Genomic DNA, 23,514 nt, shown 5'->3' with positions numbered 1-23,514 from the left:
GTGTTCAGATGTGGCAGAAGGGTAGAGAAGGACCATGGGTGGAATTAAACCAAATCTGGATAAGATTATCATAAATCCTTTAATTTCCTTTTAATTCAAAAACTAATGATAAGAGGCTGTTCTCTGGCCAGCTGTCACTGTTCACATCTCTCCAGCTGCAGTACAGGAATCAGGGCCAGACACACAAAATGCTGGTTGGGTACTGGATTTATTGCAGCTGCTGCTTATTTAGAAAATGAATTAATACCAGCGCCCATCCCTGACAGCCTTTCCCAGTTGGACTTGGTTACAGACCCACGGGATTACAATGTGAGCTCTCAATGAACCTTTGTGAGCGGTGGGACGTGCCATAGCGAAATTGTTAAATAATCAATGTGTTCCCATGGCAACAGCTACCCAGGCTACTGGGTAGAAATGGATAGGATCCCCCCCCCCAGTCTCTCACTGCACATTGCTGCTAATGGTGGAACTGGTGAAGGCTTGCTCTGGGTATAACTGTTTAGAGAACAGTCCAGCATGTCCAGCAATCTATCACTTTCACCCCAAGTTGCCCTGAAACTGCTGCACGATAGCCAGGTGAGAGGGGCTATCCAATGGACAGTGTCTGTAATTGATGCTATTTCCTGACAGATAGGGTGTAACAACACTCCACATGTAAAAGTATGCTTGACTTCCTTTTTAAATTCTAAAAATACTGATCTAAATAAAGATTTGGGCTCTGCGCTGTATGAAAATAGAAACTACAAGTGTTTTCAGCCAACATGTTTTGTAATACAAAACTACCACATTTTTTTTTGCCAGGGGAACCAAACACCTTTTATGTACTGGGGCACATTACACTTGGCCTAGTGTCAAGTGGGGCAGACCAAAACAAAACCAGTTTAGTAGAACAATAACACATCCACAACTCTTTATAATTTATTAATGTATTAATATATCCGGAAAGTACATTAAGAACATACAGTCAGGTCCAGAAATATTTGGACATTTTTTGTGGTCTAACACAGAATACTGGAGAATTAAATATAATGGAGTGCAGACATTCTGCTTTAATTTTGGGGGTATTTACATTAAACAGTGTAGAAATTACAGCAATTTTTATATGTACAAACACCACCACCCCCTCTTATTACTATGGAAATTGATTTCTAGTCATTGATTGCCTAAAGTCTAGAACCCATAGTCTTTACTAGTGATGCTCCACCAGGCCTTCACTACAGCTGTATTCAGGTCCTGCTTTATAGACCTGACTGTATATACCTAGAATACTGATGAGCAGATTGCTATTCATTGCCATGAACACACATTTTCCAAATTATAGTTCCCCGTTAAAATTTTCCACATTTTGTGGTGTTACAACATGGAGCTGAAATTGACATAAATGGGGTTTTATGTCACGCAGTAGAATTTACCCCTGCTGGAAAGAGACGTAAGGTATAGGAACGGATAACATGATAAAATGATTTCTTAGAAACTGCAAACTGATTTTCATCTGAAGATCACTCTGCTTGCTTTAAAGGAGCCACTGTAACACAGAAATGGCTTCTGAAATATATTTTCCACCATCATATTCAAGAAATAAACCTGCAGCATACTGGATATAGATGCATTGCAAGGAAAAGAGACATGGTTGTAAAGTAACAACAAAATTACATATTAGCACACTTGGTTAGCAGCAAAGCATATGACCATGTACCTATTGCTCTATTTTGCCCCCTAGTGGAACAATAATCCTTGTGAAATAAAGTTTAAAAAAAAAATATTTCAATTGAATTAGGATTTGTTTTAAATTTAGAACACATTCATAATTCTTTTGTTGGGGAGGATTACAACCGTAGAACCTGGTCCCTGTCAGTGGGTCAAATGTTTAATACCCCTGGTACAGATATTAATATATGACTATCAAGTCCAGATTCATAGCACATAATATGCAACACTGGAAACACTCAGAAACCAAATCCTCAGTGCAATATATTTCCAAACAATCTTACAATCTTTTACAGGGCTTTTTTATCCCCCTGGTTATATAGAGAGGAATCTATGTAGTTTGCATGCTTCTTGAGCTTCAGACCAGTTGGGGGGGGGGACTGTCTTCACTGATATTTCATATAAGCCACACTGCAATCCAATCAATAGAGACCCAATTACAATGCAACCAACATCCCATTCATGCTGAGGCATGGTTGTTGAGTAGGGGGGAGAGAGAGAGAGAGAAAGAGAGACTAACTGACGAAGGTTAATATAATGTTTTTGTTTCTGCAAGCAAAAGTAACCTTTCGTATATGAAAATGTAGAATTCACAGGTTTTACACTAAATAATGGCATAATTCATAACCGTGCTATCTCTGTTTTCCCACAAACAACCTCAGTAATTCCTGAAATAAAGAGTTGCTTGAAGAACCATGTCTTTATGCTATGCATTTTAAAGTAACCACTTTCAACTAATAATAATTTAGGACTCAGCTTTTGTAAAAAAAAAATTTTAAAAAATTGGGGGGTTATTGGGATGATGTCATTAGCAGAGTTTTCCGTTTATTATTTAATGCTTATGAAGTGTGAACAGCTGTAGCTGAGCTTCGGAGAGGTCACTGGTTTGACCTTGAGCTCAACACACTGGAAGAATGAGCGAGAAACCATGAATGAGCAGGAAACCATGAAAGCATTATAGCCAAAGCAACACACAATGTGTGGATTTCAAATGAGATTTTGTGGTCATAGTCAGGCTATCTGAAAAATATGATGCTTATTTAAAGAATAGTGATGTTCTTCTGTACAAACAGTGTGTTTCTGATCTCATACAATGTTTGTCACAAGCAGCCTGGCTGAGGTTGATATGAAGCACGTTGACACTGTCTGAGTTAATAATCTACCCCACCATGTCTGATCACACTGCTTCCATGCTATTTTAACCACTGCAGCAGCAGCAGCACTGTAATCATCTCCATCGTTACAATGAGGATGCATGCTCGGTTTATACTGAAATAAAACATCATGCAGCTTTCCTTGTCTGTGCCATCACACAAAGCAGAACCTGAACAATATGACAAACAGTAACATATGATAAATTACTGCAGATTGGATTTGTTTATTTTTATTTGGTTCTTTTATTTATGAATTTTACAGTACATTATTTTCATAAATGCTAAACATGGAAGAGCTGCCAAAGTTTGACGATATATTAATGCCTGTGTCAATTTGGCTGAAATGATAAGGATTTGAGACTATTGTGTGCTGCTTCTCATTTGTCTGGTATCCTTGGTTGCAAGGATAAGAGTAGTGTTTGCTGTCCTGGTTCTGTTGATAAATGGATATAACCAAGCATAAAGGATCTCAATTCTGTTCTTGCTGATGGCAACACATTAGGGCAAGCAAAAACACTGACAGTAAATGATACTATATCATACAAATACAGGGCTGCACCCTGATCAGGATAAAGTGGTTACTGAAGGTGATGGATTTAAAAACACGATGTTTAAGTTATCAGTATTTTCTCATCCTTATTTAATAGCACTAAAGTGCACACTGGTTCAGCTATCTGTTATGTCATTGATGAACAGCTCCTTATGAGCTTCTTTTCTACAGTCATTTTCTGAGAAACGTGCGATCAGTATAGGTGTGTATTGTTTTCGAATCGCTCTCATGTTTTGGTTCCTGAATTAGTCAAATGTTTGCTGACAAACAAACGCATACTGAACTCCGCGACTCAAACTTTACGCCCTTTAAAAGGCCTTCCTGAAAATGGTTCTGACCCCCTAAAGGCAGTGTGGGGAGTGACAGAAAGACATTTGGCAGGCGAGCACACGGAAGCAGCTTGCAGGTCATCAAAACACAGAGGGCTTCTATGGGATCTGCTATTAAAACAAACAAGCACAGATGATAGGGGCATGTCTTGCTCTTAGCATGGAAGAAAGGCCCAATCCTCTCTTCCATCCTTCCTGATATGCCTGAGGGACTAGCTCTCCATCCTTCCACTCCAACACACCCACACAGCTCCATTCACTCAGTGTGCTTGTGTTGAGTTTGGCTGACAAATTTGTGTAGGTGTGGAAAGTGATGAAGATTTACAGTAAGTAGGACAACGACAATAAAAAAAAGTGCAGAAAACAAGAGCTGTGACACTGCTTTTCTCCACATAATTATGAATATATATTTTTATACACATGCTTTTATATGTTGGTAGATTTTTCCTTCCAAAAGGTCATAAATGCTTTTGTTTTAAATCTGTGTCAGATCAAATATTGCCAAAACAATCTGCCTCCCACAGAGGGGCCAGATTTGCTGTCTCTTTTGCACACCTTCGGATAGGAAGAAGAGCCTCGGAGTAAAAGCCTACAGCATGTATATCCACTGAGATCAGAGCGTGCATTGCTGAGACACACACAACTATCACACCCACCAATCTGAGATCACACAGATTGACAATTTTCACACAGTCACCGTCAGAGAGGAAGAGCTGTGATAATTCAATGTACCAAGAACAAAGAAAATAATTTAATTCATAGTGAGTTGTGTTTCTTTTTGGAATCCAGCTGGCTATGAAAAAGTGGCTTACATAACACCATGCAGAACTGTAGATACCAATTTGATTTAATTTTAAATATATCACTAGAAATAAAAAAAAAAATTATATAAATGTTTCCATATTTATTTTACAACTTATCAACCACTTTAATAGGAACACATGTACACCTGCTCATGTTTGTAGGAGTATTATTAAAGTGGACAGTAAGTGTATATTCCAAAATGCTATAAAGAAAAAAGGTCTAATTTGTTTTTACTTAAAGGAAAAAAAGGCTAATATACTTTCTTATATTGTGATGTCACTGTACTTGTTAATCCTTATTTAGGTATGGATTTGTTGAATATATATATATATATATATATATATATATATATATATATATATATATATATATATATATATATATATATAATTTGATTTTAAGACATTACCAGTATTTATCAATGCCAAATGAATCAATAATACTCATTTTTTAAAGTGGCTGCATAAAAGATTTTTTATTTTTTAGAGAGGAGAATTTCATCCTCCCTGGTAAAAAAAAAAGTGCAATTGCAAGCTACTTTTTATAATCCTCCATTTAGAGGGAATTCATGGCAGTCCCAAACCACATAATTTACAGTATGTCTAAATACTAATGAAACCAAAAGTGTACTGACAATCTATTTAGCAAGCTAGTATGCACATTGATACATAGACCCAAGAATTATTGCTTACTGATGCTCGCTCAGCATTAGAGAGGTGTTATGAGAATAAAAACTTTACTGTGCACATCAGTGTGACTGGCACAGTTACTGAGTACAGATGACAGAGCAAAATCTCTCATGTAATCGCGCAATCTGCTGCTATGTATGATCGCATCTATCTGCACTGTAGAGGTTTTGCTTGAGGGCTAAAATACAGTGCAGTGAGCAAAAGGATCACATCTGGTCACTTCCAGTGTCTGTATTTTATTACCAGATACATTTCCGTTTACAGCAACTCAATCTGTGTTCTCTGTGTACTTTGCTATATAATCTGTGTATACTGATCTCCTGTCTGTCAAACACGGGTACTGTTAGCACACTAGCTAACATACAGAGCAATAAATATACACACTGGATTAAGCAGGTGCCTCAAATGACTCTGTCCCGCCTGATACTAGAGAGATTAAAATACAAAAATATGCAGAAACTCACCACAAGTCAGCGATAACCAGCGATCTCTAGTCTTCTAGATCTACATTAGCACACAACGTTAGTGATGCAAAGCATTGTAGAGCACATGTCAAAGTGACAATATTCCATTACATATATTTACAATACTTCTCATTCTTCGACATGTATTTGAATACTCAAAGCAATCTGATTTAAATTACTATAGCTGTAATGTGAACAATAGGTTTATATTAATGCGCTCATTCAATGTTAGTGTTGCTATAGTAACAGCTTATACACAGGGATGATGCTGTATGGTGACTGTTCAACATAACTGAAGACTAGTAATAAATGGATTTCAAACAGAAGTTGTTTAACGGAGACAAATGAATAATGATATATATATGGTGGCTTTTTTTTGGGAAGAGACATATATTTAACATTTATGGAGGGAGTCAGAGCTTTCTATCAGTTATCGTGTGTCTTTTTCCCTGAGTCAAAGTCTTCAGAAAAGAGGAGTTCACGTTTTCCAGTTTCCTGGTAAAATAACACCCTGCTTGTTTTCAAGATCGATGAAACATAAAAATGGAGAAAGACAGAGAGAGAATGAGATATTGTGGTAACAGGAGCTAACTTTTTTTTGCAGATCTTCCACAACATTAAAACTCAACTAGAAAACAAGGTGAGACTGTGCACCACTGCAGTATACAGTATGCAGGCTTAAATAGATTATAAGCATAGACTGCACAATACAGCAGGAACATTGCATTCTGAGTGAGCGAGCAAACTAGTTTCATGAAGCACTGAAACCGAACGTCGGCTTCAAATCATATCATTTGCATGGATTGCTGCGCTTTTCTTCTTACTGTTACAGGATTGTCAGGTCGACTCACAACATCTCAGAGACATCATATTATATATCGTTTTTTTGTTCTTTGACTTAATCATCATGGGTGATTTTATTCATTTTCAACAACATAAAAAAAAACCTTATGCATGGTAGCTTTAATTACTCATCCTGACAAAGGCGTCTATGACTAGTCCTGCTTTAGACCCCATTTAGGGTATTACGTCTTGGTTTTTAATTTAATAAATCACCCAAGGTAATTACATAAATGACTCTTGCACAATCCATATTCCCTGAGGACAGTTTGAGAGGGGAATATTTTAAATTGTGTTTGGCTCGGCGAAGTAACCACCTATCAGCGAATCGAAGTTTGGAAAATCTTGAACAATTACTATAAATAGATTACAACTAGGTAAAAGCAACACTACTTATTTTATGAGTTCACTGTAGACTTTATCTCCTATATACGTTGTAAGAAATGATTATATCTTCTAACTCCCATCAATTCAGCTAAATCATAACAGAAAAATATGAGTAAATATGAGTAATCTTTGGTTGCATCACTCTCTCTGGCCCAGGGCATCACCCAACCCACTGACTGCGTCCTCAACGGCATTTGGATTCAACTGATTACATAATTAGAATTTTAATGGCAAATATTAATCCACAAAGGACCTGTACTGGATTTTACAATCTGGATACAACAATCTGTTCACAGTGTGATGTGTTACACAAGTATCATGTTACACCGATGCAGACTACCAATCCAATACATATTAGTCAAATTGTTCATATAATGAGTTAACATGTGATTATCTGTTGATAAACATCATTGTCTGTGTGTATAAATAGTCAATATACCGTACGCTATAAGCTTATTTATATGCTTGTGTACACAACCAGAATGCAGTCTTGCAGTCTTTTCCTATTAGGCAGAGAGAGGCTAATATGGAGCTCAATTCAGACTGCACCATGGCAACAACAGCAGTGTCTGGCAAAGCTCCCCTCCTACCCAGCACCAAAGTGGATGCAGCATTAATGTGGGACTGTGTTTGTGTTTGTGATATGTGATGTAGGTTTGCATGATTAGGATGCGTGATGTACTTTTCATAACACCCAGCACAAATAATTACACACTTGTTAAAAAAGAAAAAAAGAAAAGCTAAACAGGCAACCACAAACTCTTGTGTCCTTCATGTGGTAACATCTTAATGGTGTCTATGTTTTTTTCTGCTTTCCTGCAATGGCACAAAGTCACGAAGTCATGATGACTAATATCACATAAACTACTTTTTTCTCCAAATGCAGGCTGACACAGAAAGAAAGTGCTTTTTAAACATCTACATATTTCACTGGTATGTCATGAGCTTCAAAATATTATACGCATTTTATACACCAATCACCCATAACATTAAAACCACTGACAGGTGATGTGAATAACACTGATCAGTTCTGGAGATGATGTGTTGGGGCCAAATTGTGATGTTTAGAAGAGTGAGTCAGAGCATCTCCAAATCAGCATGTCTTGAGTGGTGTTTCTGCAGTGGTTAGTACCTACCAAAAGTGGTCCCGGGAAGGACAACCAGGGAACAAGCGACAGCGTCAAGGACAGCAATGCTCACTGATGGTCTGACCCTGCAGAACAGCTACTGTGAGATGGCACCAGGATGCAATATGAAAAGAAGGCAAGCCAGGAGAGGTAGTGTGATGCTCTGAGCCATATTCTTCTGGGAAACCTTGGGTCCTGGTATTCATGTGGATAATACTTTGACACATACCAGCTACCAGATCATTCTTGCAGACCACTCTGCAAATATAGTTCAGGAATGGTCTGAGGAACGTGTTGACATCAACCTCCCCAGACTTCAAATTCCCAAATTCTCTATCCGATTGAGTATCTGTGGGATGTGCTAAAGAAACAAGTGTTATCTATGTAGGCCCTACCTCTCAACTTACAGGACTTGGTCTTGGTGCCAGTTACCACTGCACAAAATTCTAAATCTAAATTCAACGTAAATCTTGTGATAGATAAGTATTTATCCCTAGTGCAATAATACCCATAAAAAGTAGTTTAGGTGCCATCAGAAATCACATATTTAGAATATAGGAGCCTATATAGTAAATTGGTTAAACTAATGTTGCATTTAGATAAGTTATATATTTATATAAGAATGTTTGCCTCTGTATGTGTTTGTGCATGAATACACACACACCCACACCCACACAATTACAGATGCAATTATTACATTAAGCAAATGAACAATATAAAAACGAATAACAAAAATGCACTGGTATCTAAACCAAATGGTCAAGGTGCTGCTTCTATAATATATTAGTGAGAAATGGCACACTGTGCACCTGCATATGGCTAAAATGCACAGTCTACCTTCTGTGAATGAGAGGCTTAGAAATAAGGAGTATTCTAGCACCACAGTCTCTCATGCTGCTTTGCAGTAGTATGAAAAACATTTATATCTAAAAAGTCTAAAATTATTACCAGTTCGGCAAAGCATAAGGGCTGGCAAAAGCACCCACAGACGCCCACAAACAAAGAGGAGTTAAGCAAAGTGGAGGAAAGCTTTAAGGACACACTGTAGTGTTATTGATTGCAATGGAGGCAGCTTCCATGATCAAGTTTAGGAGCCATGATACAGTTAAGAACAGATATTTATATAAACCCTGCAACAGTGTGGGGTATAAACAGTATCCAAAAAACGGATGATAAAACCCCAGCAAAAAAATCCTGGTCTGAACCTTGTGCATGTTTCACTGTGATGACAGCCTTTGAACTGGTGGGTGGAGGAGGGTGAATCTCATAGCACAAAAGGAGTAATTGTGCCAAAAAATGGCTTTTAGTGGCATGCATGCCCACTTGTCTTTCCTTTTACCATATACAAAGCTTCAAGAGCTGAATCATAACCAGCATGGCTGCACTTCCAAACCCATACACCAGAGGTCTCAGTTACCAGAGTTCTAACCTGTTGTCATGGTTACTAATTATTCTCATGTGGAGGGCAGTACTGTATTGCCTATATAACCGCTATTCACCTCATTGTTTGTTCCGAAGTCTTGCCAGTTACTTAAAGAGTGTGAACCTACTTTTGCTGGGACTGCCTGAGATCTATACATGGCAATTTAAATGCTGATCGTATTTTGGCTTACTGATCCCTTATGGTCCCCTATGGCTTGACTTACGGATCCCTTGCTTTAGATTTTGTATGTCTGTAACCTGTATGACTTTTAATAAGACTCTGCACACAAATTCTCAACACAGTCTTCCTTTTTATGAGCAGACAAGAGGAATTACAGTAAGCAGGAAACAAACAAATAGCACTCCAATCTTCTTTATAAATAACCCTGAGAAGAAAATATGCCGTCAAGGTCATAGTGGATCAGACCCTATCACAGGGAATGCTGGGTTTGGGGTGGGGTCACACCCTGGACATGATGCTAGTCTATGCACATGCCTATTCACAACCAGTACAAGCAATCTAGTTTAGCCGATCCACATAATCAGCATGGTTTGTGAGGTGGGACGTAACCAAAAGAATCCCATGATGGTTCCTTAACTAAGCATTTAATCACGTGCTCAATATATTTAGTAAACTATGAGCTGAATTTAATATTATCTGGTCGGTATTTTGTTACTAAACACAAGTCATGGAGGTAGTTTTGTGTCACTAACACAGGGAAAAAGCTAAATTTTTTATTGTGTATGTTACAATAAAGACAAAATCATACCATCACTGGTGACCACAGTCTCTCTACTTCTCATGATCATGGCTTTCCACTTTCATCAAAGAAACAGCCCATTCTTTTCTAGTCATTTCCTCAGGAACAGACATTTTAGCCCTTCTCAATGTGGATGAAAGACAATTTCTTTAATGGTGAGAATAAATATTGTAGTGCACACCTTGTCCTCCAGTTCCATAGTGCATTTGCTGTGATTTACTGTGCTCGTCTCCTCCTCCAGCGGTTTATGAGCTCCGTACCTCATGCTTTAAGAGAAAGGTTGCGTTCATTGCCTACATACTGTGCATATTCTATATACGTGGGGCACTGATTGATCATGTGTGACATTCCATCAAAGCAGTTTTACAGTTAGGTAGGCTTACATAATTACCGATAATTAGCTGGGAGATGCGCTAGATAGCTAACTTTATTCAGGATGTTTATCCGTACAGCTTTTCTCAACATTATTTCTTCCGACTAGAGGTGTATAATCCAGCTGTAAGTAGAACGATTTTAGGAACAAAATACTATATTATTTTCTGTATTATTATATATTATTTAATTTATGAAACATGTGCATATTAACGTATTATTAGACAGCACTGCCACAGGACCAGAGAAGTCTAAGCATGCAGTGGTTGCCTTAGCAACGCTGTCCAGGCTCAGTCAATCACACATGTGCCCTCTGCATTGTTCAATTAATTTTCATAATCTTGCCCTGGAGCCTCTTTGAAATTTGTGCAATGGGATCTCAGGCGCTCCTGTTTATGAAAATCTTTGACAGGATGGTAGAATCTGATTAGTCTTTTGTGTCTTACTGCTGAATACTAATTAAATAAGCTACAATTCAGCATGTTTTTTTTTTTTATTTGATCTTATGAATCAGTTTACAACACTGGAAACTGAGAAAAGTTGCTATCAAGACAAAAAAAGTCCACTAATTAAGAGTCCTGCACTTCGATAAAAATCTTTTTTCAGTCAGTCAAAATCAGTTTTACCAGATCTGAGAAGCCTTAAATATTTAACTGATCTTATATGTATACCTTACTGCCGAAAACAAGATGTTCAGTTTAATGTAGAATAGGTAGTAAATAAAAAATAAACTTGGATGCCTGGTATGACAATAAATGTACATGTACAGATTAATTGTATGCTTCACAAGTTAAGGGCCTTACTCAAGGACCCAACAATGATAGGTATCTATGAATCCTTGACCTTCTGATTTCTTAAATTTGAGGAAAATACTGCATAACGATGCAGCTACAAATATAATTTCATATGTGCATACCTACATGTTATTTCAAAAATACACTGCTCAAAAACTTAAGGGAACACTTAATCATCACAGTATAACTGAATTAAACTTCAACAATATCAATCTGTCCATTTAGAAAGAATGTGAATGTAAATCAAATCTGAATGGTTTGGTGCAAATAAAAGTGACAACAGGTGCATTGGAGAGGCAACAGCAAGAGAGCCCCAAAAGGGGAATGGTTTTGCAGGTGGTGGTTACAGAAAATTACTCTTCTCTTTATCCTTTTTGACTAATTTGTCTCTAGTTTTGTTAGTGGCCTTTTCCCACCTTTTAGCATAAGGCAGTACCTGCAACCCGATCAGACTGCACAGGTGGTCCAGTTTCTCTATGATGGCTCATCCATACTTGCCATCGCAAGGAGGTTTGTTGTGTCTCCCAGCACAGTTTCATGAGCATGGAGGAGATACCAAGAGAAGAGCTGTTGCAGGAGGAGATCTGAACAAGGCCACAGAAGGGCAACAGCCCAGCAGCAGGACTGGTATCTGCTCCTTTGTGTGAGGAAGAACAGGAGGAGCACTGCTGGAGCCCCAGAAAATGACCTCCAGTAGGCTACTGGAGTGCATGTTTCTGACCAAACTATTCCTAGTGCCGGCCTCATGTGGCTAGCGTGTGTAGGCTTTCTGGATGACATAGGTATTGATGCCATTGACCGGCCCTCACATTCCCCAGGCCTGAATCCAAATGATAACCTCTGGGACGTTATGTACCAAAGCATTCAAAGTCGCCAAGTTGCACCACAGATTTTCCAGGAGCTCACTGATTCCCTGATCCACGTATGGGAGGAGATCCCTCAGGACACCATCATCTCAACAGGACCATGCCCAGATGTTGTTGGAAGTGTACACAGGCATGTGGCAGCCATGCACACTACTGACTTGCATTATGAGTTGCCGTGATAAAAAGTATGCAAGTTGGATAAGTCTGTTATTTCAGTTTTTTACTTTCTGATATTCTGTGTGACTTTGAATCCAACCCTTAATGATATTGATAACTTTGTTCTCAATGAATTATACAAGTAAACATTTCCAGCTTGAATATTTTGTTCATCAAGATCCAATGAATGATTGGAATGAATGAATGTTTTTGAGCAATGTAGTTCATGCAATGACACATGAAACAACACAACTTCAGATAATTAACCCCTTAACACTGTCTAGAATCACATACTTCTGTAATGCATTAGTTACTTTACTGTAAGTAATGTGTTCACACTTCACTGGCGCTTCAATTCAATGAGATGTAATGTTCTTAAACAAAGTGATGAATATTTCTGTACTTTCTGCTCAGGCTAGAGCCTGAATTACAGTATAAAGCAAAAGTGAAGGAGCCAACAGAAGGAAGTTTAGAAATTTGCAAAATGGCTGACACACCCAACGAGAATGTTGTCTTTTATATAAATGTGAGTTATGAAACTGGACATATTTGTGAACCGATGCATGCATTTTCCACTATTCCAACAATTTCCACTTCCTGCTCTCTAACTACTCAGTAGTTCTTACTCACACATAGGATGCCAAGTGGACCTTACAAAAATAGTGCTGACACATGGTGCTTCCCCTAAAAATAGTGACAAATAGTGCTTTCCCCACCTATTTTCCAACAAATCCCTTTCACAGAAAGTCTGACTCCATTTCTTAGAATCTGCTTTCTCAATTGATCAGCTGTCCAACTGCTTATGAGTAAGAACTACAAGACAGTCAGGAGTAGAAAGCAGGAATAATCAGAGCACTGGGCATGTGGGTATCTTCACTTATCATTTACTATCCAATATTATACATGTTTTTGCTATACAAATGCATATGGATATGAGATTTAAAAAAAACCAATATGAGACAATAGATCATAATTGCACCTAACATTATCTGGTATATAGATTTAGGTGTATTAAAAAACACACACATTTTGAATATGGCAGGAGATCAAGAAGTGATCGAAGTGATCAAAAATATTGGAACACGTCACTGAGTCACCGACAGATGATTCATATTGCCCAGGTTGCCTGTTTGATTGCTTGTTAAAACAATTAATAGCGCTTAATGTCAACTCTTGGTCTGACATCTATGTTTCACCGTAAAGACAGCATTTGCTAAAAAAAGATAAACCAACATAAAGACCAGAGAGTTGTCTAAAAAAAGCAAGCCATTTTGAAGTTGAGAAAAGAGGGAAAAGTTATTATATAAGAGCCATTGCACATGCATTGGAAATAACCAGTACAACAATTTGGAATGTCCCAAAAATGAAAGAAATCACTGGTATACTAAGTCAAGGAAATACCAGCAATTGATGACAGAAACATTGTGTGAGCTGTGAAAAAACAAAAATCCAAAAATATCAGTCAGCGACATTACCAACAACCTCCACAGGGCAGGGTGAAGTTATCACAATCCACATTCAAAGAAGACTTCAAGAGCAGAAATATAAAGGTTATACAACAAGAAGCAAAATACTCATCAGCAGTAAGAATTAATAGACCAGATTGGAATTTGCAAAGAAATTTTTTTGGAGTTTTGGAGTCAATATAGTGGCCAAAATGTGGAAAATGAAAAGATCTCCTTTTGATCCAAAACATGCAGGTTCATGGTCATGCAAAGTGGAGGTAGTGTCATAGCTTGGACTTGCATAACTGAAACAGACCCACTAATCTTTATTGATGATGTAACTCACAATACATTCAGCAGGATAAATTCAAACAGTGATCCAAAACACACTGCCAACACAAGAAAAAGAAAGCTGTGGTACAAACCTGAAGAAGCATCACAAAAGAAGAATGTCAGTGGGTCGCCAGCTTGATGCAGGTATTGTAAGCAAGGTATATGCAACAAAAAATTGAGTGTTATTACTTACTTAAAATCGAGACGTCTGCCTCTCTAAGATGGCTAAGTTTTAACACATTGACATATGATGTGAATATCACGAAATGAAAGCTCATATTATGATTTAATGTTTCAGTTTCTTTCAATCTCAAACCCAAATGTCTTCGGTGTAAAGCAAAAACAAAAGAACTGTCATTGCTGTTCCTATACTTTAGGAGGGGATTGTGGATATATGACACAGTGTGAAGGTGAAGGTGCTGAGTTACTCCAAAGCATGTAAGATTGAGCAATGGGGGGTCAGTCAGTCAGCGGACAATTGGTGCAGTGAACAATCAGTAAGTGAACACTATTCTGCTTGGCTAGTTCTCTCAGTAGTCTAATATAAAATCTAAAGAATTATTACCCATTAACCCAAGTAAACATTGTGGTACGTATCAGCCTTATAAATGTTAGTGGTGATAACAGTATGGCCAGTGAGCTTTTCTAGTCCACCTTATTTCCCTTACTAGTATGATGCTCTCCAAAAAGCAGTGGACAATGGAGCCATACAACAGTCTGGTAACCTGGTAACAGAAAGGATAATGTCTATTTCCAGGTTTTTATTTTTAATCACTATTCTGATTCATTTTCAGATTCAATCAAAACAAAAGATAAAAATCTACAAACTCATAGATGCAACATATTGTAGATATGTATCTATTGTGCTGGTGTAAAGTTCATTGTACATACCAAAGCCACTACACACAAAAAAAAATAATAATGCTGAAATAACCAAGACTAAAACAGCACTAAAATTCTGATCTCCCTTGTGTCACCATGGCAACGTCAGCTTGGTGCCTGTGAGGTTCTGGGTAGGAATGAGCAAAATACATTTCTGAAGGAATGAGAAAAAAACCACACTGATACTGGTGGCTCGGTTATGCAAGGGGAAATGGGGACATTTATATCCATCCAGAAACCCATAAACAGTGCTTCATTTTAAAACAGAGAGGTGATCCAGCAAATGGACAAGGAAGAAAAGGATCCTAGAATGTATAGACACACCAGTGCTCCAAACATTTCATGCAACACAGTAGTGTCAAATGCCTTCTTATGGCTTAAAGCATGAGTGTTTGCAACCATAACAATACACTGATGCCACTGGCAGAATGGAAGAATCAAATGCACACTTTCTATATATATACAACTTCACAATGTACAATTTGTTCAGAGCACTGGTTCTTACAAAAGTACAATATGTTCTTTAAACAAAATCATATGAATATAAAAAAATATATACCAAGATCAATGAAAAAACAACTTTTCTGCCTGCCTAATTAATCTACAACAGTCATGTACTCCACAGTTTTCGTCCCGACATTGTGATTTGCGACGTTTGTGATGGGCTAACAGGTTTAAGAATCAGAAATGATATCCACTGTGCTTTTTTAGCATCCTGCTCTGAAAGCATGAAAGCTTGCATTTAAGCTGGATCCATATAAATAAGTTCTGTACTTGAGAGCATATTTGCATATTTTAACTATGGGAACCAAGTAAGTACCCTTAATTTGGATGATTCCTCACATGATATGTCTGATTATCTTGTCTGATTCCCCACATGTCCATGTTCTCATTGATGATATATAATATATTCTCAATGACATATTATAATGAACAGCAACGTGCACACTGTGTTGTTGTTGTTGTTGATGTTGATCTTTCGGCTGTTGTGTGTGAGGGGTTGCCACAGTGGACCAACTAGTCCGCACAACAACTTGGCACAGGTTTTATGCTGGATGCCCTTCCTGACGCAACCCTCCCATTTTATCCGGGCTTGGGACTGGCACTGCATCCAGTGGCTGGGGTTTGGGCATTGGCTGGGAATCAACCCAGGATTCCTCCGCATGGTAGGCAAGAAACCTACCACTGAGCCACCAATGCCCCCAAGGTGCACACTGTGTATTCCTGCATATTACAGAAATACTGTGAAGTAAAGTATTTTGTGGCTATACTGATATTGTAAAGGCAGCTGGTCGTGGTATATGACAAGTGCTCTACAAATGTATGACAGACATCCTACTACAGAACTAAACCTGTCAGTGATAACCATGTAAGGTGCCATATATTAGTTAACAATCTGTCAAGTAATCACAGACATAGGAAAACAGTACGTACAAATGGACCTGAAGGAATTTTTCAATGGCATTTTTAATCATCTACATGAGTCAAAATGTTAAGTGAGATAATAAAAATAATATCCTCTAAGTCTAATAATATGAAATACAGGGATGGGATCACATTTCCTGTATATTTTGTAATTTCAGTTCCTTCTATCCCTTTAAACAGAAAAGCCACTAGTGTTGAACTAATCAAAAATGAAACAATCTGGGTGTTCATTCAACATTGTGTGCAGTAACTTTGGTTCTAAGCTAGAAATTGCCAATGCCAAAGCAGTCAGTGCTGAAGATATATGAATAATAAATCAGTTACTAACACTACTACTGCATCATCAAAATAACAAGTAAGTAAAACAAGAAAATATCAGACTACATATATACAGAAATCCTGTAATATTTTAACACTGTATATAAAATTATGAATCAAATAAAGTAACTAAACTTTCAACTATAGGCCATGACTTTAGTATTTCTCACTCTGCCTCACTGTCTCCTATAATGCTGGATGGGGCTGGAAAACGTGGTGATGGTTAAATCTTCTGATCAGTGCTACATTTATTTTACAGTTTGTTCCTTTTTTCCTTACTCCTAATATCCTCTATTACTTCTATTATTTTGTTGCAAGTCCACCTCTCTCAAGGAAACTGATCATTAAGCCTAATACCAATAAATGTTCTGCTAATGTTTAGGACAATGCCAGAAAATCCATGTTTCCAAATAGATAGTTCCTGAAAGGTATCGTCCATGGTCTTGGCATGATCTTACACATTTTGTTGAATGGGTCTCCAAGAATTCCTTGAACAATTTGTTGCCTCTTGAAAGGCCAATTACACTCGTACTTCTGGTGTGCTTCTGGGTGATATATGTAGAAACTCCAAACTAGAACTCTTTTAGGAAACAAAGAATCTTTAACTAACAAGAACCTATTAAAGAACCCTTGAAAGACCCCTTTTCTAAGAGTGCATGTCAGTTGTGAGACATATCCTCAATGCATAATCATATGTTTCTTTTGAAAAACGTCAAGCAAGGATTTAAAGGTTTTTTTAGCTAGAATGTAAACATGTTTTCAAATGTGGCCCTTACACTCGTCTTTTCTAACTATGTCATGAATACGTGACACACATTGTTACAACACAATGTGTTCTACCTCTTTCTTGAACTGCCTTTTAACACACATTACACACCTACATTTTTATAATAGGGTATTTGTGCAGCAGAGCTGAAACCCTACCCCAGAATGTGCATGTAGGTTATTCCTCCTGACACGTCTTTGCTATCTACCTGAATGAGCAACATGAATCTTAAGCCTTGTTGCACAGAAAAACATCATCACATGCAACACTACCACGTAACTACCAAGTATGCATTCATCACCACACCAAATTCAACAAACACTAATTGTAGTTTCTTTCCTGCAATTGATTTTTCGAGCATAGCTAAATATAATTGCAACAGCCCCACATGGGTAGTCTGTGTTAGAGGGCGCAGCATTATAGTGTGCATTATTCAGAACCATGTTTGTCATAGGTTAGTAAAGTTAACACAAATCCTTTCTCCACAGACTCTGATAACCTGCCGGAAGCTTGAAAGATTCCAAAATACCATTTGCAGACACGCAACACTTTATTAGGAACACCTCTACACCTACTCATTCATGCAATTATCTAACCAGCTAAACATGCGGCAGCAGCACAATGCATAAAATCATGCAGATTCTGGCCAACAGTCATGGGGAACATTCAGATCAGCCATCAAAATTGGGGAAAATATGTCTCAGTGATTTTGATGATGACATGAATGTTAGTGTCAGACTGGCTGGGATTTTCAAGTTTATTCAGAATTGTGAAATAAAGAAAAAAATCCAGTGAATGTCAGTCACTCTTGTTGATGAAAGAGGTCAAAGGAGAATTGCCAAACTACTTAGAGCTGACAGAAAGACTACAGCCACTCAGATAAACACTACTTAAACCTTAAGGTAGATGGGCTACAAGAGCAGATGACCACATCAGGTTCAACTTCTTTCAGGCAAGAACAGAAAGCTGATGCTGCAGTGGGCACAGACTCACAAAAACTGGACAGGTGGAGAAATGTAGCCTGGTCTGATAAGGCTTGATTTCTGCTGAGGCACATAGATGGAGGGTCAGAATTTAGCATTGACAGCATGAATCCATGAGCAGTCCATGCTGGTGGAGGTGGTGTGATGGTGTGGGGAGTGTTTTCTTGGTAAAATTTGGGTCCTGAATACCAATCAATTATTACTTGAATGGCACATCATATATGAGCATTGTTGCTCACAATGTGCAGCTCTTCATGGCCACAATTTACCATATTCTACTGTCTATTTCCAGCATGAAAATACACCATGTCACAAAGCAAAAGCCATCTCCAACTCAAACATGTGAGTCTGAATCCAATAGAATAACTTGTGGGATGTGGCATAACAGAAGATTTGCAGCATGAAAGTTCACCAGAAAAAATCTGCAGGAATTGTATGATGCAATCATGACAACATGGACCAGAATCTCAGAGATATGTTTCCAAAATCTTCTGCAATCTATGCCAAGATGAATTGAGGCAGTTTTGAGACGGACTACATCCGATATTAGAACAGTGTTCCTAAAAATTCTCATTGATCATATATTACTGCATAATGATAAGTTAGATGGCTAAAAAAGGGATGAAAGCAGAATATACAAAGTTGAGTCGAATAAAAACCTTTTTATTTTGCACTGTTTATTGCAAATTGGTTTCACAAAAGTGTATCATTTTCCTACATCAGCTCCATTTCCTTCAGTGCAAATGTTCTATTGCTTAATGAGTGTGTGGATTCCTCTAAAATTTATTCAATTCTAATTCACTTCTAATTTATCAATGTTTTTATTTCACTTACTCTTGTTGAAATAATATTCACTTCTAAACTATCACAGAATATTATTATCGACCAAATACTTTAGTTTAGATGCATTATAAACAGGGCATCTGCACAGTGCAGCAGAAAATTATGCTTCCCTCTGCTTAAAAATGACACATTAGATCATGGGAAGATACATACTGATAATTATGTGTGCTGATTTGAAGAGCACAAAAGCAATGCAGAAACTTTTCGCACCCTGTGTGATAGTCTGATACAATTTATATACTATATCATATTATCAAATAAATTGATAAAAAAAATCGACAGTTATACTATTAATCATTATACTACAAGAAATTGTGTATTAAAATAACATCTGTTATCATCTAAAATATGATTTTATATCACATTAAACATCACTTTTTCCAAAAATACAAAATTTCGAATGCATGAACTGTAATGTTGGTGCTACTAATTTGAAGCAAAATAAAAACTACATCCAAAATTGAGTTAAATAAATGTAAATAACCAGTTGAGAATCTACATTCATCCAGAACACGGTCTAGTAGCTTTTACACAATTATAGATATACCTTGTTCAACACAGAAGAGCTAATATCATTAACCACATTGACAGGTCTCAGTGAAATTTCCAGTCCAACTGCATCTCAAAAACACAAAATACCAGAAACTACATTCAGGTACTGGAAAGGGGAATTTATTGTGACACAGTATATACACTCAGACTTCATGGAACTTTAATTTAATTCTGAATATTTCATATTGAAACCTCATTCTGATGGCAACAGAGTGTTTTTAAACTGGCATAATCTGGCACCTCAGTATCTGTCCTCTCCTGAGTTCCTACCTCTAAAGATTTCTAGTAAGCAAGGGGCAGTGAGTTTCCTGCACCAGTTATACTTGTTGCAGTTCCCATTTTTGCAACATCAGAAAAGACCAGCGATCTGAGGAACATCTGCTTATATCTGTCATTTTCAGCCACTTACAGGACAACCCACAAACACCCACCCACGCACCCACGCACCCACACCCACATATATATATATATATATATATATATATATATATATATATATATATATATATAAATATACATATACATATATATATATATATATATATATATATATATATATATATATATATATATATATATATATATATATATATATATATATATATAAAGCCTTGACTTTGTGAGATGAGAGACTCTATTGCTCCTGTGTAGTTAACTGAATGTGCAGGGTGGGGAAGAGACTCCTATGTTATAAAGAGGCTGTGGTTATTTAGCTTGCTACAACATTGAAGCATTGAGTATAAAAAAAACAGGTCCAAATTAACCATACCACATCTGAATTTATACAAGAAACAGAAAGAAAAGCAATTATCATATAGTGTAAGTGTGACATTCACACTAATTTGAGGTAGTAGGCTGTAAACTGTTGCCCTACAGAGGGCTGGGACAGATGCTGGTTCATAGCTACATGGCTGCTCTACGCATCTCCTGCAACCGCCTGATCTTACATAACCCCCTCCCCCTCCTGGTTGGCTGGCTGCTTTTATGAGCATATTCCTCTCTTTTTCAACATTTCACCTATATAACTGCCATTTTTCCATGGAACCTTATTCATCTGGGATATAATGATAAAATGAATGATTTTATAATGTTGTCCTTCTAGATTATAACCAATTCATTTACATTTACAGTGGATAGCGATTCTAAGTAAAGCGGCCTTCAAAGCTAACTGAAGCATCCTCTGAAAACCTGACAGGCAGGATGACATCATGATATCCAGCCAAATGATGTACAGTATCCACCCAACCCAGGCATTTTATTTCTCCCTCTGTTTTGTATTTAACCACCATACATTTTAACCACCAACACCTCAATCCCCATACATTCTGAAAACTGCCCACTAAGCTAACATATAGCCAAAATCCCCCAAAAATTGACAAATTAGTAGAGTGGTTAAAAAAGATGAAATGCTAATCATTTTTTTCTGAAGCTTAGAAAATATATTGAAAAGAGGTGTATCCTGACAGCCATAGCAGATCAGTGGCAGCTGCTCACATTTTCTTCCCTGTTTCCTCCCATGTTTTCTTCCCATTGCTTGTTGGATTCTCTCACTTTCACTGGTAGCCACAGATACTTCACCCTCCATGTTTCTGCTATTCTCCAGATGTCTGCTCTCTCACCTTCTCTCAGTCCGCTTAAAATTTGCAGATTAAAACAGTCCAAACCCTTGTATAACACACAAGCACTGGATCGAATGCACTGTACATACATGCACAATGTTGCTCACATAAGAGCTTGCTTCTTTCATTTCATACTCTGACAGTGACCCTTCCCCCACCCCTGCTCTCTCTCTATCACACACACACACACACACACACGCGCACACACGTACACACACACGTTATTTAATTACAGTCTATGTTCCTATTTTTCTGATTTGTGCTCCCAGTATATAAGCAATAAAAGAAGATTCATACAGGCTTAGAGACATTTAGATAATCAGTAGAATTTTCATTTATGGAAAGATTATTGCCTCTTTTGCAGCATTTTATATCATCCTTAGAAAGCTAGCCATCCACAGAGATCAAGATTCTTCAAATGTGAATAACAAGTCAATCAGTGCAGCTACTTAGAGACATTTTAAGGAAGCTACTCAGCATCCTGTCATTCCCCTCCTCCATCTTCTCCACCAAAAAAAACAGCCATGAAATGATCCACTCTGAATTATGCACTCACCAACCCAGAAAACCTGTGCACTACAAAAACCGCTTATTAACAGGGATTTGACACAAGCTTCATTTTGACAGTGGTACAACAGACTTCCAGGAGAAGGATGAGCTCCTCTAAATATGAGAGCCCCAACCTAGCAACCACATACGCCACCTGCCTCCTTTCAACGCCCCCACTGGCACGGGCAGTCTATCAAGCACGACAGATGCATTTACCTGGTCATACCAGTCCCGATTGGTACAGGTGCATTCTGGCCACCATCCACCTTGCCCTCCCGAGTTGTTGCCATTTACCTTGGGGCCACCCTTGGACTGGCTCATGGGAGTGGGGCCTCCAGGGCCCCCGGCTGACATCTTTTTCCCTTTACTTCTGCCCAGTGTGCCCCCTCCGCCCATGCCTGCTCCTCCACCCGAGGTTTGGGGCGGTAAGGTCTGGCCACCTCCATAGCTGGCCGGATATCCATAGGGTTCCGGCTGCCAGTCTCCGTACGCTGGGGCATCCATTCTGCGCAGGGCAGCCATGCGCGTCACCTCATAGCATTCTGGGCACTTGCAGCAGTGGTGGTGTTTGTGCATGCTGACTGGCTCACACGACGCGGTGCTCTCTCACTGTCTCTCACTGCTGCTGCTGCCTCCTCAGATCAAACACAGCTCACAATGCTGCTCGGCTCAGGGAACAGCAGTGCTGGTGGAAAGCACAGAAATCACAGGAATCTCGCTGTCTTCTGAGCCCTGTTATCCTCCGCTTTGTACCTCCCGGTCCAGAAATGGAGATGAGGAGGTATCAGCCGGGAAACAAGTAATACAAAAAGGTCTATAGTCTTCCTCCCTTCAATGTAAAAAAATGCGGAAGAGAAAGCTGAAAATACTGTATATGATCTCACAATCAGAGACCAGCCCCGATGACGGAACTTTCTTCTTGACTGTCTTGCTTCACAGTGATAAGTAAATAAATTCATAGATATATAAATTCATTTGTTTATATATGCATATATTTACACACACACACAAGTACATAAAAAAATATTAATATAAAGGGACAAGCACAAATACACAGTTATATACAGGTATATAATGTATATATACACATATATATATATATATATATATATCTATATGCGTGTGTACAAATATATATAATAAACAATTTGTATATATCTATGGACGATATCCGTGATCAAATCTTCCTCTGTATTTTTCTTCTTTTTACCAGCAAGATTTCCTCTTTATCTTCCTCGTGTGTTGGGAAGCGATTTCTTTCCTCCCCTCTCTTTTCTCAGCCTGCAGAAAGGAGCTGAGCACTGAATTGCCTCTCAGTTCGCTTGCCCTAGATGAGGATTATACAGAGGGATGCAAGCAAGCAAGAGGGAAAGAGGG

General features: G+C 38.0%; 1 protein-coding gene across 9 annotated transcripts in view; it reads right to left on the bottom strand.

Annotated features, from left to right (window-relative positions):
- The window catches only part of LOC131357918 (disks large homolog 3-like), a 59,869-nt gene extending 36,997 nt beyond the window's left edge, over positions 1-22,872 (bottom strand). For 6 of the 9 annotated variants that reach the window (XM_058397308.1, XM_058397312.1, XM_058397309.1 and 3 more), the window contains exon 1: positions 22,354-22,863. In XM_058397308.1, coding sequence (XP_058253291.1) covers positions 22,354-22,713 — 360 coding nt within the window. In that variant the 5' untranslated portion in view covers positions 22,714-22,863. Of the gene's footprint in view, positions 1-22,353 lie in introns of all 9 variants that reach the window. The other 3 variants (XM_058397310.1, XM_058397307.1, XM_058397311.1) reach the window with 3 other exon arrangements.
- Between the last annotated feature and the right edge of the window lie 642 nt (positions 22,873-23,514).

Source organism: Hemibagrus wyckioides, linkage group LG08 (genome assembly GCF_019097595.1).
Source record: "Hemibagrus wyckioides isolate EC202008001 linkage group LG08, SWU_Hwy_1.0, whole genome shotgun sequence".
Lineage (NCBI taxonomy): Eukaryota > Metazoa > Chordata > Actinopteri > Siluriformes > Bagridae > Hemibagrus > Hemibagrus wyckioides.
This window is presented reverse-complemented; position numbering and strand designations above follow the sequence as displayed.